The sequence below is a fragment of the Perognathus longimembris genome, chromosome 18, assembly GCF_023159225.1.
Source record: "Perognathus longimembris pacificus isolate PPM17 chromosome 18, ASM2315922v1, whole genome shotgun sequence".
NCBI lineage: Eukaryota > Metazoa > Chordata > Mammalia > Rodentia > Heteromyidae > Perognathus > Perognathus longimembris.
Genome location: NC_063178.1, coordinates 12,485,859 through 12,501,871, shown reverse-complemented (window position 1 = coordinate 12,501,871; position 16,013 = coordinate 12,485,859). Strand labels below are relative to the sequence as shown.

The 16,013-nt window shown below is 42.2% G+C and overlaps 1 protein-coding gene across 1 annotated transcript; it reads right to left on the bottom strand.

The window, feature by feature from the left end:
* Nucleotides 1-4,517: 4,517 nt before the first annotated feature.
* Olah (oleoyl-ACP hydrolase) lies at nucleotides 4,518-15,318 on the bottom strand. The gene is made up of 7 exons (XM_048367800.1): nucleotides 15,247-15,318; nucleotides 13,606-13,736; nucleotides 9,803-9,941; nucleotides 9,604-9,703; nucleotides 7,022-7,194; nucleotides 5,602-5,684; nucleotides 4,518-5,023 (listed from the first exon to the last, which is right to left on the bottom strand). Exons 1-7 carry the CDS (start codon nucleotides 15,276-15,278, stop codon nucleotides 4,881-4,883), a joined length of 801 nt encoding a protein of 266 aa, XP_048223757.1. The 5' UTR covers nucleotides 15,279-15,318; the 3' UTR covers nucleotides 4,518-4,880.
* Nucleotides 15,319-16,013: the final 695 nt, after the last annotated feature.

Sequence of the window (16,013 nt, the reverse complement as noted above, 5' to 3'; positions counted from 1 at the left end):
GATAGTTATGGGGCTGAGTTTGTGACTTGTATGTGCTTGCCTAGCATGTACAAGGTCCTGAGTTCTTTCCCCAGTACCATGAAAGAAGGAAAGGAAAGGAAGGGAGGGAGGAAAAGGAAAGGAAGAAAGGAAAAGGAAAGAAGGAAATGAAAGAAAGGAAGGAAAGGAGGGAGGAAGGGAGGAAGGAAAAGGAAAGAAGGGAAGGAAGAAAGAAAAGGAGAGGTGAAAATGATAAATTTTATCTGTGGTTCTTCAAATAGTTATTCATCAAATAGTTATTTCTTCTGAAAATTCTTATATTTAAGGCAAATCAAGAGACTAAATGTAATGTCGGGTTCTGGTAGCTCACGTCTATAGTCTTAGCTACTCAGGATGCTGAGATCTGAGGATCTCAGTCTGACAGCAGCCCACACAGAGACATCCAAGAGGCTCTTTCCTCCAATTAACCAGCAAAATTCCAGAAGCAAGGCAAGGCTCAAGTGGTAGAGTTCCAGCTGTGAGCAAATAAGCTGACTAAGCATGTGAAGCTCAGAGTTAAAGCCTCAGTATCCAGTAACAATGGGGAGGGAGAGGGAGTATTAGGTGATAAATTATAGCACTGCTGTGTTCCTCTGTTCACTTGTATCAGGAATATAAGGTATAACACTGCCCAGTCTTCCTTGATGGTTTGAAAGTCCTTTGAAAGGAAATGATCTCATATTAACTGTTGGCAAACTAACTTGCGATCACCTAGAATAAAAATCTCTCCCTTTCCACATCCCCCTGCCCACTTTACCTCTCTCTTCCCCGCATCTAAGTTCAGGGCTGGAATGGAATTACTGGAGGAATAGGTTGGCTTTGCTTTACTTAAAAGAAAAAAACTACATGTTTAGAAAAAGAAAGAAAGAAACAAACAAACAAAAACCCATCTTCTATGTATACTAGCAGAATTTCCAGAAAATTATGTGGAGTACAAAACACCAGTCTGAAAACATTGTGTACTTCCATGACCCAGCTGTCCTCGGCTGTGATGAAATGCTACACAACTTGAGCACAGGCTTGTTTGAGCCAACAAGTTTTGGAATGGTCAGTCCACAGTCACGTGATCCTGTTGTCTTTGGACTGCAGTGAGGCTGAGTATCGTGGAGGGAGGATTGTGGAGGATACTTCTCTCCTCATTGTAGTCAGGAAAGAGGAGAAAGAAAGGAAAGTGTGGGCTAGTGATGACCCCTTCGTGAGCACACCCCCAATATCCCAACCTCCTCCCACTGGGCCACACCTCCCTCCAATGCTACAGGCTGGAAACAAAAGACTTCAACATATCGTCATTCAGGGACAACTAAGACCCAAAGCGTAACAGTGCTGTGTGATCCAACTTACATCGCAGTTGTGAAACAGAAGATTTATAGATGGAAAGGACAAAATAGTAGTTGTCAGATAGCCAGGGAGTGTGGGTCTGGTGGCTATGGAAGGACCACGGAGGAGAGAGCCCTGTGGTCCTAGAAAATTCTGTATCTTGTCTGTAGCAGTCAGCACCTTAGGGGAGATATTACACTGTAGTTCTGGACGAGGTTTCCCGTAGAGAAGACTGGATAAAAAGCTATAATAGAGCCAAGTGCCAGTGGCTCACACCCAGTAGCCTAGCTACATGGGAGGCTGAGATCTCAGTTCAAAGCCAGCCCAAGCAGAAAAGCCCATGAGACTCTTATCTCCAATAAATTACCAAAAAAGCTAACATAGAGGTGTGGTTCAAGTGGTAGAGCACTAGCCTTGAACAAAAGAGCTCAGGAACTGTGTCTAGGCCCTATCTGAGTTCAAGCCCCAGGACCAGCCCCCCCCCCCCAAAACCCACAAAACAAAAAACCTATAATAGGAACTCTGTATTAGTTTTTACAATTGCATGAGTCTATAGTTGTGTCATGTCTAAGTGAAAGACAATTAAAGTTGATTTCTCATCAATCAAATCTATTTTTAGAAACTAGATTCTCTTGGAACTCAAATAGCTCAGTTGGGACAGTCTCATGTTTTCTGGTGTGTGTATGTGCTAGCTCTGGGGCTTGAACTCCAGGCCTGGGAAGTGTCTCTAAGCAATCTTGCTGAGACTCTCATGAGACTCCTGTTTGGCAGGCTTAAACAACTTATAAATTAATAATCATCTATTTAAATACCTTCTTACAAATGCTTCAGTGGAGGCTCTGGAAATAGTCTCAACCTAAATGCTCACAGAGTCAACGTTTAGCATAATGTGCTTGAGGCTTTTTCTTTCTTTTTTTTTTTTTTTTTTTTGGTGCCAGTCATGGATCTTGAACTTAGGGCCTGGGTGCTCTCCTTCAGCTTTTCATTCAAGGATAGTACTTTACCACTTTGGGCTTTTTGTTAGTAAATTGGAGATAAGAGTATCACAGACTTTCCCACATGGACTGGCTTTGAACTGTAATCCTTAGATCTCAGCCTCCTGTGTAGTTAGAATTATAGGCATGAGCCTTGACTCTGTTCAAGGCTATTTCTAACTCTAACTCAAGTTTATTATGTGAAGTCTAACTCAAATAGCCTCCCAACAATTCATTTTATATTACTTGTACTATATTAAAAGGTGAGATAAAAGGGCTGGAGATGTGGCCTAGTGGTAGACTGCTAGCCTAGCATGCATGAAGCCCTGGGTTCCGTTCCTAAGCACCACATAAACAGAAAAAGCCAGGAATAGCACTGTGACTCAAGTGGTAGAGTGCTAGCCTTGAGCCAAAAAAAGCTCAGAGACAGTGCCCAGGCCCTGAGTTCAAGTCCCAGAACTGGAAAAAAAAGTGACATTAATTCTGGGAAATGACTCTTGTATATGTTTCCCTTAATCTTAGTTACTAAGACACTACATACATTAAGATGGTGACAAAACCAGGAACTGATGTGCAAGGATTCTAAATATATGGATGCTTCAAAAGTTAACTTTTTTTTTTTTTTTGCCAGTCCTGGGGCTTGGACTCAGGGCCTGAGCACTGTCCCTGGCTTCTTTTTGCTCAAGGCTAGCACTCTACCACTTGAGCCACAGCGCCACTTCTGGCCATTTTCTACATATGTGGTGCTGGGGAATCAAACCCAAGGCTTCATGTATATGAGGGAAGCGCACTTGCCACTAGGCCATATTCCCAGCCCAAAAGTTAACGTTTTAATATATAATTCAAAGTGTAGGCTGTCATGAAGAGACATCAGTTACATTAGGCTATGGACTTTATTGTGAAGAACTGAGAGAAAGAAGGAAAATGGTGGAAGCTGGTTTCAATAACCAGACACAGGGTGGGAATTGACAGACTCGAGGGTCAGACAGCTCGGTGAACATGGTGGTTTTTCATTCCCTGCTACAGGTCTCTGCCATTGTGCTGACTCAGCCAATCCTCCCTATTCTTGCTCTTCATTTTTTTTCCCCATTCTTTGTGCTCAGCTGCTTTGCTCTCTCCCCACATCCAGTGATTTCAGAGTGAGGCTGAAGCAGCCTGTGCAATGTGCTTGACTGCTCTCTACCCACAGGCTAGACTGTACCTCGTTTGTCCTTGGGAGGACTGTAATCCATGGAGATGGAACGTCACAGGACTGGGGCTTGAACTCAGGGCCTCACATTCTCCCTCAGCTTTTGTGCTCGCAGCTAGGGGGTTTGCATCTTTCAATAAAGCATCAGTTATATTTTCTTATTAAGTGGCACTTGTGTATATTTTTAAAAATTAGGCAAGCTTTAAGCCATAGTATACCAGTGAAGCCATAATTAATTTCAATCACTTCCTCCTGCCGTCATTTTCACCATTGGGGTGAAGGAGGTAGGGGGAGTGGAACTCAGTGGCAGTGTTAGCCTGTCATGCAGGAAGCCCCGGAATTTGATCCCCAGCGCACGCACACACACACACACACGCACACACACACACACACACACACACACACACACACACACACACAGAGCCAGGCACTGATGGCTCACTCCTGTAATCCTAGCAGCTCAGGAAGCTGAGATCCGAGGACTGCAGTTCAAAGCCAGCCTGGGCAAGAAAGTCATTGAGACTCTTATCTCCAATTAATCACCAGAAAACCAGAAATGGAGCTGTGGCTCAAAGTGGCAGAGTGCTAGCCTTGAGCAAAAGAATCCAGGGCAGCATCCAAGCCCTGAGTTCAAGCCCCACAACTGATGACAAAAAAGAAAGGAAGGAAGGAAGGAAAGGAAAGGAAAGGAAAGGAAAGGAAAGGAAAGGAAAGGAAAGGAAAGGAAAGGAAAGGAAAGGAAAGGAAAGGAAAGGAAAGGAGGAAGGAAGGAAAGAAGGAAGGAAGGAAGGAAGGAAGGAAGGAAGGAAGGAAGGAAGGAAGGAAGGAAGGAAGGAAAGAAAGTGGAAGGAAGGACAAACTTGAAGAGAAAAAAGATAAATTATCAAGCATGAATATTGTTGGCAACTGCCCCAAAACTGAGAAGCAAATAAGATTCGTGTGTGTATGTGTGTGTGTGTGTGTGTGTGTGCCAGTCTTGAGGCTCGAACTCAGGGCCTGAGCACTGTCCCTGAGCTTCTTTTGCTCAAGGCCAGTACTCTACTACTTGAACCACAGCTCCACTTCTGGCCTTTTCTGTGTATGTGGTGCTGAGGAATGGAACCCAGGGCCTCATGCAGGCTAGGCAAGCATTCTACCGCCAGGCCACATTCCTGACCCGGCAAATAAGACTCTAATAAAAGACCCTTCCAGAAGTATGTGTTACCTGCTTGTCTGCCCACAGCCCCGCGTATAAAGAAATACATCAGAGTGTAACAAATCCCCTGATAGTAAAAACGCACTAATTTGCAAACTCTGAATAAAACTAATGAGCTACAGTCTGAATAACCAAGAAGAGCAATGTGTGATTACTTTGTCCGTTACAATACCAAATGGAAAACTAGCTAAGAGTTGACTAAGGATGATAGTTCTAGACATTTGATTATACATTTGTGGATAAAGTCTTCATTGGCAGGATCCACGAGATGGAAATGACCTCCAGGCAGCACATAAAGGTCGAAGTTCCCACTGGTGACATCTTTCCAGGCTAAAAACAATAACAAATGGCATTTATGAAGTACAACTCAAGGCTTACTTGATCATTACTACACCATTCAGAGCTGATACTTAGAGCTTTCATTACTTCCAATGTCTCAGATTCTGTGTCACACACACACACACACACACACACACACACACACACACACACACACACTTTGTCAGTCCTGGGGCTTGGACTCAGGGCCTGAGCACTGTCCCTGACTTCTTTTTGCTCAAGGCTAGCACTCTGCCACTTGAGCCACAGCGCCACTTCCGGCTTTTTCTATATATGTGGTGCTGAAGAATTGAACCCAGGGCTTCATGTATGCGAGGCGAGCACTCTACCAGTAGGCCACATTCCCAGCCATCTGTGTCCTATATTTTTAATTTCTCTAAGACCTACCAGTATACAGAACTATTTCCCAGGTCCTTTTGTTTCAGATGAAACCAACAGCAATTCATTTATACCACATAAAACTCGGACACCATTCTCTGCTCATTTGTAGTGAGTACTAGGGGACATTTGCTACAAAACATCAAATAAGTATTGTAACAAAATATCCTAAATTAGAAAAATGATTTCACCTTCCATATCCTTTATTATGTCATTGGCTCCAACAAAGCAGATAAAATCACAGGAGTGGGTCTTCAGAGAGGTTATCCCCAAGCTGTAAGTATAAAAACTCATTTTTTGGTGATTTTTCACACAAAATTCCAGCATCCTTTTCTATTAATAACTTCAGTGAAATGAAACACAGACCGGCCTCACCATTTCCCCTTCGACTGGTCCCAGAAACGTAACTTTTCTTTAAACCAGGGCTATGTCTCCCTATCAAAATCAGGCTCGCTTGTGATTGAGGCTGTTTTTCAACGTGATCTAAGTTCTAGATTGCATGGGTGACAAGAAGATGGCACTGGGGTTGCATCAAGTCAAGCTTGTTGTCAGCAGTGTTTTTAGGTTTTCCATCTCAGAAAGGATTTCCTAGGTATCTCCTGGCTCTTTCTCCAGAGTCCAGTGAGGAGGGTTGTGATGTCCCAAACAAGAGTGGGTTCTGCTGGGCACTGGTGGCTCACACCTGTAATCCCAGCTACTCAGGAGGCTGAGCTCTAAGGATTGCAGTTCAAAGCCAGACCAGGCAGGAAAGTCCATGACAGAAAACCAGAAGTGGAGCTATGGTAGAGCACTAACCTTGAGCATAAAAGCTCAGTGCCCAGGCCCTGAGTTCAAGCTCCATGACTGATTAAAAGAAAAGAGTGGGTTCCACCTTTTCTCAGTTTTGTCACCCCAACACAAACATACTTGGATGTTGAATGCTGAACTAGACTCTAGCAACAAGGGAATGAACCTAGCTGTGGCTGGGAGAACAGCTGGGAGACAGACACGAAGGAGATAATCAGACAATGAGAGAGAAACACAAGTGACGTCTGGGCAGTGGACAGGAAGTGGGATGGGATATGGTCAAGGTCAAGGATATGAGATCTGAATGAATAGGAAAGACACAATAAGTGGTAGCCTACTGTTTGTGATCCCTCTAGGAAGATGAGAGCGCTTTGGTATTAACTTATTTAATAAATAAAACTATGTGATAAATCATCTATCTATAGATATCTTAAATAAAATATGTGCTAGTTATATTCTTTTTTTTCTTTTGTTGACTGTCCTGGGGCTTCATCTCAGGGCCTGGGCGCTGTTTGAGCCCCTTTGTGCTTAAGGCTAGCTCCCTACCACTTTAGCCACAGCACCACTTTTGTCTTTTTCTGAGTTGTTTATTGGAGATAAGAGTTTCATGGACTTTTTCTGTCCAGGCGGTGTGCTAGTCATCCTTTATCGATACAGTCTGTGTCCAAGATCAACAGTAGGTCAGTATGACTATCACAGATGGCCTCAAAGAAAATGAAATCCAAGAATATTATGTCCCTAAGTAGGCAGCCTCTGTGAACTCTCAATGTATATTTTGCTCTAAATACCAGCGCACAAACAAAACCTGTCTGTTATTGTACTTACTTGCTATTTTGAAGGATGCTTATGTCTGCCTGTATTATGGGCAGCCATTGGTCCAAAAGGTCTTTGTTATGAATGATATGATTGGGGGTGCCTCCAAGTTCCAGAAGGTGATGTTTAACTTGTTCTTCTGACAGTTGGTTTATTTGGGAAAATTGAGCCCGCCAGTAGTTTGACTGGAAACATCAAGAAACAGATCCGATATTTCAGAAAACACCCTTGCTCCTCAACTTAAACCAGAGTGAGAGAGAAAAAATGGAGCTGGTGGCTTGTTCCTGTCATCCTAGCTACTCAGGAATCTGAGATCTGAGAATCATGGTTCAAAGCCAGCCCAGACAGGAAAGTTCATGAGACTTTTATCTCCAGTGAACCAGCAAAATGTTGGAAGTGGAAAAGGACAGTGTTCAGGCTCTGAGTATAAGACCTAGTATCAGAAAAAATGAGGAGGTGGAGGAGGAGGAAGAAGTGGTGGTGGTGGTGGAGGAGGAGCAGGAGGAAGAAGAGGAAGAGGAGGAGGAGGAAGAATATCAGAGATCACAGAGCTGGGTTAGAAAGATACAGTAATTCCATGAGCTGGGCACTAGTGGCTCACATCTGTAATCCTAGTTATGGTGATTGCACTCTGAAGCCAGTCCAGGGAGGAAAGTTCATGACTCTCATCTCCACTTGACTAAAAAAGCCAGAAATGGATCTGTGGCTCAAGTGTTAGTGTGCTAGCCTTGAGAGAGGAAAAAGAAAGGCTCAGGGACAGCACCCAGGCCCCGAGTTCAAGCCCCAGGACTGGCACACACATGTGCGTGTGCACACACACACACACACACACACACTGATTCCAAAAATTTGTCATCCCTATTTCCTTTGGAAATTTCAAGGATTCTTTTCCTGGCTCTGGTTGTGTAAGAAGAACTGACATATTCACAACTGCGTGCTTGTAGCTCAATAACTAACTGAGATGCTTTCTAGTTACACAAGTTTTTTAAAAGACCTTATTTGTTGTGTTCTTTCTGGTTCTCCTGTCTCTTCTGGGCCCCATTTCCCATGTGAGGACTCAGGCAAGGTCATCGGGTGCCTCTCCTTATCTCATTGACCACAGGAGACATGGAACATTCAAGAAAGCAAGGAATATAGCTCTGGAGACTAACACTTGCACATTGGTAAATAAGTAGGCCCAAGGCCACCATTCAGCCTGAAATCATGCTTCAGCATATATATCTATTCTTTTGTGTCAGTCCTGGGGCTTGAACTCAGGGCCTGGGCACTGTCCCTGGCTTCTTTTGCTCAAGGGTAGCACTCTGCCACTTGAGCCAAAGCACCACTTCCAGGTTTTTCTGTTTATGGGGTACTGAGGAATCGAACCCAGGGCTTCATGTATGCTAGGCAAGCACTCTACCTGTAAGCCACATTTCCAGCTCCTCAGTGCATACTCTTCATTTTGCCTGGTAAAATTAATAAACCTTTAATAATAAACTCAATTGACCTTGAGTTCAAGGGACTGAATTTCTTCTGTTAAGCTGTTTAATCTTAGGAGAGTTGATTCACTTCCTGACTAACCCAACATGAGGGGAAAAGCACAGATAGTATTAGCTCGGAGAGGAACAAGCAAGTGAGGTGAAAGTAGGTAATGGTGAAAGTACAGTCTAGAGAAACGAAGAAAGAATAGTATTGGAAGAGAAGTGAGGTTTTTTTCTCTTTCAATTTTATTTCTTTCATTTTTTATTTTTTATGTGATACTGAGGAGTCAAACCCCAGGGCTTTATGCATGCTAGGCAAGCACTCTGACACTAAGCCACCTTCCCAGCCTGTGAGGGATTTTTCAATAGCAAATAGTAACCTTGCCATCATTCTCACACTGCAACAAGGGAAAAAGATAGTGTGTGTGTGTGTGTGTGTGTGTGTGTGCCAATACTTGGTCTTGAATTCAGAGCCTAATCACTGTCCCTTACTTTTATTTGGTCAAGACTTGCACTCTACCACTGGAACCTCAGCTCCACTTCCAATTTTTTGCATACATTTAAAACATTTATTATAAAGGTGATGTACAGAGGGGTTACAGTTACGTAAGTCAGGTGGAAAGTACATTTCTTTTTGGACAATGCCAGCCCTTACCTCACTCTTTCCCAGTTTTTCCCTCTTGACTCCATCCATAAGTTGCATAGTTTATTTTCAACATGGTGTCTAGTGAGTATCACTGCTGCATTTGCACTTCTAAATTTTTGTTGGTTAACTGGACATTAGAGTGTTATGGAGGGGCTGGGAATGTGGCCTAGAGGTAGAGTGCTTGCCTCCCATACACGAAGCCCTGGGTTCCATTCCTCAGCACCACATATCTAGAAAAAGCCGGAAGTGGAGCTATGTCTCAAGTGGCAGAGTGCTAGCCTTGAGCAAAAAGAAGCCAGGGACAGTGCTCAGGCCCTGAGTTCAAGCCCCAGGACTAGCAAAAAAAAGTGTCATGGACTCTCCTGCCTGGGTTGGCTTTGAATGGTGATCCTTAGCCCTCAGCCTCCTGCATAGCTAGAATTATAGGCATAAGCCACCCACACCTGACTTCTAAGTTTTATTTCATCATTTCCCTCACCCTCACTTACATGGAAAGGAGTTGCACTTGACAAGAACATATGTACTGGTTCCACATTGTATTTTTCCTTTAAGTGCAGTGCACACACAAAAGCCAGGCAGGATCCAAAGCTAAAAGAGGGAAAGACAAGGGTGATAATAGCCAATCATTAAGGACAGGCATGACCCACCATCGCCCAGCATCAAGATATCTTTGAAAACAAAATTTACCTGTGGCCAAAAAATGCAAATGGTTGATCATGAATGATTGGCAGCAGAGCATCAATAATTTCGTCTGCTTGCTGGCATATGTCACTTGCAAATTGCTCGTGGAATCGACTCTCTCTTCCAGCAAATCTTACAGCATGCACTGGAGATTCAGAAACACAGTGAACACAGGCAGATAATGAATGAGATACTGAGGGTCTTTTAAAAGGCCTTATATATTTTTTTTGTTTATTACTTGAACACAAATTTTTTTACAAGGTGTTGTGCAAAAAGGGTACAGTTACATAGTAGGGCAGTGTGTACATTTCTTGTGATATCTTACGTCCTGTTTTTCTATCCCTTCTCTAGGTCAGGTAGACATATATACAATATACAATGTATCAAGAACATATATAGTATTCACAGACTTGATCTCTACTGTCTCTCCGTCTCCCTTTGTTAACAGTCATATTTCAGGGAGATCATGCCCCTTTGTTTTCTGTGTTCTAGGCTTGTCTCGCTAAACATTATTTGTTCGAGTTCTGACCATTTCCCTGCGAATAACAATATTTCACCATTCCTAATTGCTATGTAGTAGTCCATTGTGTATAAGTACCATATTTTTTGGATCCATTCATCTGTGGAGGGGCATCTGGGTTGTTTCCATATTTTGGCTATTGTGAATTGTGCCGCGATAAACATGGAAGTACAAATGTCTTTTTGATATCTTAGGTTTTGCTGTTTAGGATAGATGCCTAGGAGTGGTATGGCTGGGTCATAGGGTAGGTCTATATTGAGCTTTTTGAGAAACCTCCATACTGTTCTCCAAAGTGGTTGTACTAATTTGCACTCCCACCAACAATGGAGAAGGGTTCCTCTTTCCCCGCACCCCATCCAGCATTTGTTGTAAAAGGCCTTATATTAACATAGTGTAATCAATTTCAAAGAAGCAAATAATAAGTATAGGTGAGATAAACATTATAGCTTTTCTTTCCCTCAGCACTGAGGACCAAACACATGGCCTTGCACTTGTCAGACAAGTGCTCTTCCATTGAGCTAAATTCCCAATTCCAAGGTAAACATTTTAGATTGTGTGTACGTGTGTGTGTGTGTGTGTATGTGTGTGTGTGTGTGTGTGTGTTCCAGTCCTGAAACTTGAATTCAGGGTCTGGGTACTGTCCTGGAGTTTATTTTTTATTTTTTGCTCCAGACTAGTGCTCTACCAATGGAGCCACAGCTCCACATTCAGACTTTCCTGCCTAGGCTGGCTTCAAACTCTGATCCTCAGATCTCAGCTTCCTGAGTAGCTAGAATTACAGGCTGGAGCACCCAACACCCAGCTGCATTTTAGAATGTGTTAATAAGAAAATCAATAGAGTTGGGCACTGGTGGCTCAGTCCTGGAATCCTAGCTACCCAGGAGGCTGAAAATTACAGCAGTTTTACATACAAATGAAACGATGACTTTGGCAACCATTGCCTATTTCCGAAAAGAGATATCAGGTTTCATGAGTGACCAAGAGAGTAAAGAGAAAAGCTTTGAATGTGTTAAATTGGAGAGCTAGAACTGAGTCCATCTACATAAAACAAAGAAAACTTAAGCTCTAAAATCTTCATGAAAAGTAGACTATGAAAAGTAAATATATCATCTTAATGGCAATGGGAAAGAACAAGAACTCTTTTGGGGTTTCCTAGGCTCTGGATGGAGTAGACATTGGGAAAGCCTAATTTTATTTTATTTTTGGGCTGGTACTGAAGTTTGAATTCAGGGTCTCACATTTGCTTGGCTTTCTTGCTTCATTGACACCGAACCACTTGACCTCTGCTTCCACCCTGGCTTGCTGCTTGCTGGATATTTTGGAGATGGAACCTCATGGAGTTTTCCTGGGCTGGGCATATATGAGCTACTGGTGCCCACCTGCCTTTAAATTCTTAAGTCAAAGTCTTGCATTTAGGCAGATTTGAAGTTTCTTTATATTACTTTGGCAGTCTAAAGAAGATGAAGCTGATGAAATACCTCAAAATGAGCCTGAGTGGGTAGCATTCCAGGTTGCATTAGTTAAGAAGCAATGACAAGTTATCTCCTGTTGAATGTATGCACAACATGTTTTTCCAGAACCAAGAACTATGCCAAGGGCTGGGAATATGGCCTAGTAGTAGAGTGTTTGCCTTGTATAGATGAAGCCCTGGGTTCGATTCCTCAGCACCATATATATATAGAAAAAAACCAGAAGTGGCGCTGTGGCTCAAGTGGTAGAGTGCTAGCCTTGAGCAAAAAGAAGCCAGGGACAGTGCTCAGGCCCTGAGTTCAAGCCCCAGCACTGGCAAAAAAAAGAAAGAAAGAAAGGAAAAAAGAAAAGAACCACTCTGATCTTAAATAACAGATTGCTAGAGTGAAATTTAATATCCTTCAAAGGTACACAACAAAACCATTCCCACATCAATGTAAAATTCACAAAGTTTAACATCTAATCAAAACTCAAGGACTGGGAATGTGGCTTAGCAGTTGCGTGCTTGCCTAGTATGCACAAAGCCCTACGTTCGATTCCTCAGCACCACATTAACAGAAAATGCTGGAAGTAGCGCTGTGGCTCAAGAGGTAGAGTGCTAGCCTTGACCAAAAAAGAATCCAGGGACAGTGCTCAGGCCCTGAGTCCAAGCCCCAGGACTGGCCAAAAAACAAACAAAAAACCTTAGTAGACATGCCAAAAATCTGGAGAACATAGCCCATAACTTCTTTTTTTTTCCCCAGCCCTGGCCTATAACTTTTTATACTTCTTATATTCAAAATGTTATGGCTCTATCATAAAGAATGATGGCATTTTGTCATATACAAGAAAGTAGATCATGTTAAGTGAAATACCCCAGACTCACAAAGAGGAATAGCAGATGTTTTCTCTCATAGGTGAAGTTTAGGTGGAGTGAGGGAGACATGAAAGAAAAAGTGGAACTTTTAGGGATGTGGAAAGTAGAAGAGGGGGAGAAGAATAAGAAAAACACAGTAGGGGTGACTTCAAGCCCCAGCACTGACAAAAAAGAAAACTAAGAAAAACCAGTAGGGGAAGCGTAGATATGTTCTAAATATATTACATGCATGTGTGGAAATATCATAATAATAAAACCTATTACTTTGTGCCATTAAAATAGTTGAATAAAAATAAAGTCTTTTTTTGTAAAGTGAAACATTGAAAAGAAAATACGAAGAGAAAACTACTGAAGGAAGAAACTTCTTTTTTATTTTCATTAGTAGGGCTTGACCTCAGGGCCTGGGCACTGTCCCTGTGCTTTTCACTCAAGGCTAGCACTCTACCACTTTGAGCCACAGTGCCACTTCCGATTTTCTGGAAGTTAACTGGACATTAGAGTCTTATGGACTTTATTGCTAGGGGCTGGCTTTGACCCACAATCCTCAGATCTCAGCCTCTTAAGTGCCTAGGATTACAGGCATGAGCCACCAGTGCCCAGCAAGAAACTTTCTTTAGTTTTGCAATACTTCAAGATAACAGTTCAGTTGTTGTGAATTCAATAAAGAAGATCCTAAACAGACAGCAATAGATTCGAATATAAACTCAGAAAGGAAATAGCTTAAAAATTGCTCAAGGCTAGCCTCAGTGACCACTGGGACATTATCAAGTAATATAACAAGCAGAAGAAGGAGAGGTAGAAAGTTCTGAAGACAAAATGATGGGAACATTTTTTCCAAATTTATTAAGAATGATACATCTACAAATCCAAGAAAGTCAATAAACTCAAATGCCGTTACATGCTTGTCATCTGAATTTATAGATTGCTTAAATAATGGTTTTTTTTTTTTTTAAAGTAACATACCTTCTATCAGATCAGACATCTTTTCACCCCACTTGGCCAGGTAACTGGAGCCGCTTCCTGCCCAGGGAAAGCAAATCAGCTTAAACATTGCATTAGGCCTTGGAATTAAGCAGTTCAAAACGTTTTCATTCCTAGGAAGAAAACACAAGTGTGTTTAAGATTCATATATGCATATTAACTCAGTATACAATGTCAAATTAAGTGGTTTTGTTTTTTGTTTTTGCCTGGCTTGGGGCTAGAACTCTAGACCTAAGCCCTGTCTCTGAGCTCCTTTTCTGCTCAAGGCTAGCGCTCTATCGCTTGAGCCACAGCTCCAGTTCCAGCTTTTTCTGTGATTAATTGGAGATAAGAGTCTCGTGGACTTGCCTGATCTTTCTGGCTTCGAATCACGATCCTCAGATCTCAGCCTCTTGAGTAGCCAAGATTACAGGCATGAGACACTGGTGCCTGGCTTAGGTGTGCTTTAATGGAATTTCTTTCTTCTTTAGTTTGTATTGGGGCTTGAACTTAGGTCCTCAACCGCTCACTTGGCTTTTACGCTCAATGCTGGCACTCTGCCACTTGAGGCACATTTCAACTTCTGGCTTTTTGGTGGTTAATTAGAGACGAGAGTCTCATGGACTTTTCTACCCAGGCTGGCTTCAAATCCTGAGATCTCAGCCACCTGAGTAGGCAGGATTACAGGCATGAGCCACTGGGACTCAGATTTTTTTTAAATTTTTTATTGAAGTAATAGGATTCTACAACTTTTGAGTTGACTAGAGAAACAATTTAATCCACTAGAATAACTAATGATTCAAGGCTACAGAAACAAGGAGATGTAAGGTCAAATCTTCTATGCATCCTTAACATGAAACATTAGACAATATAAAATGAACACAATACTGGAGTCTCCCTTACAAGTTAGTTGTGATGATAAAAGGTACCAAGAATGAGCCAGACACCAGTGGTTCACGCCTTTAATCCTAGCTACTCAGGAGGCTAGGATCAAGGTTCTAATCTAACTGGGGCAGAAAAGTCCCCATGAGACTCTTCTCTCCAATTAACCACTCAAAAACTGGAAGTGGAACTGTGGCTCAAAGTAGTAGAGCGCTAGCCTTGAACAAAAGAGCTCAGGGACAGAGCCCAGGCCCTGAGTTCAAGCCCCAAGACTGACAAAAAAAATGTGTACCATGGTTTAGGCAACACAAAGAAACTGAGACACAGAGACATTCAGTCACCCAACAGGCAGAGCACAAATACTGGTGATTTTTTATGAGCTACTTTCCCACTTAGCCCTCACCTCACTATTCTCACTACCAGGCTAGAATTAGGCTACGAAGTGGCAGAACAAGGAGGCCATACCTGGAAAGCTTTGGATTGGAGTCCAAACCAGAACTGATTCTCCAGTTTTAGTGGTGAATTGAACCTTGCCTTCCCCTCCTGAAGACCAGGATGGATGCTTGCACTTTACAAACACTGCCAAGTCATTATCATTTTGCATAGAGACTAGCTGTTTATAATACTTGCGCTGCTGGCAATGACCACTGATGTAGGCTTCTGTGAAAAACGTTATGTCATCTAATAGGGCAATTGTCCACAGACAGAGTACTGGGCTTCCGAGAGTTGGGAAAGGGACCCGTGACAGGAGACATGGCTTACCTGGTTCTCCCAACTTGCTCTTTTCTCTCCATGCTGTAAGAAATGTTACCAAACAGTTGGTATTAGAAACCTGTTGAGACAATGTTAGATTAAATTCTTATTTGGATAATATGCTCCAATCAAATTTGTGCACACAGAGGACTGACTAGATTTCTTTTGGATTGGGTGACTAGGTCAACGTGTCTGACCTATGCCTTTACAAAGAGTAAAGAGGAAAAAGGAGAGCAGGAAAAAAGAGGAAAAGACATAGAAAAGAGAAAAAAGACGAATAGAGACAATATAACTGATATGATGCAAGGCAAGTAGTGGCTGCCTGCTGTTAGTTTATATTACATCGGTGGTCAGTGAATCTACCCACAAGACTTTAAGGTAATGTGTAGAAAGAGAATTTAGGTAATGTGCAACTTTTTCTAAACATTGGCAACTGAATAGAGCCTGCAGCTCAACAAATAGAAATATCTGTTAGAAAATTGGGGCTGGGGAATACTTATTTTGAAAATAGAAGTCTTAAGTTTTCTTAATTCTCTTGCCACTAGGCCATATCCCCAGCCCCAAGTTTTCTTAATTCTATAAAGTTCTGCTCTTTCAAATCTTAATAAAGAGTCACAAACAGACCTATTCCTAATTTTTGCAACCTCCAAATATTCAGGAAAGAGGAAGAAACATTACTAGCAAAGGGTATAAAATGTGTAAAGATTTGTTTTTACTTGCTGGGAGCACCTTGAATATCTTGTAATTATTTTAAGGCCATAGTTTGCTTCCCTATA

Excerpts from the sequence above, each read along its gene's own strand:
- Olah (XM_048367800.1), bottom strand. The coding sequence starts at position 15,278 with ATGGAGAGAAAAGAGCAAGTTGGGAGAACCAG. Across the intron at positions 13,737-15,246 it reads GAGCAAGTTGGGAGAACCAG|GAATGAAAACGTTTTGAACT; the intron begins GTAAGCCATGTC and ends TTTTCTTCCTAG. Across the intron at positions 7,195-9,603 it reads CAAGTGCAACTCCTTTCCAT|TCAAACTACTGGCGGGCTCA; the intron begins GTAAGTGAGGGT and ends TGATGTTTCCAG.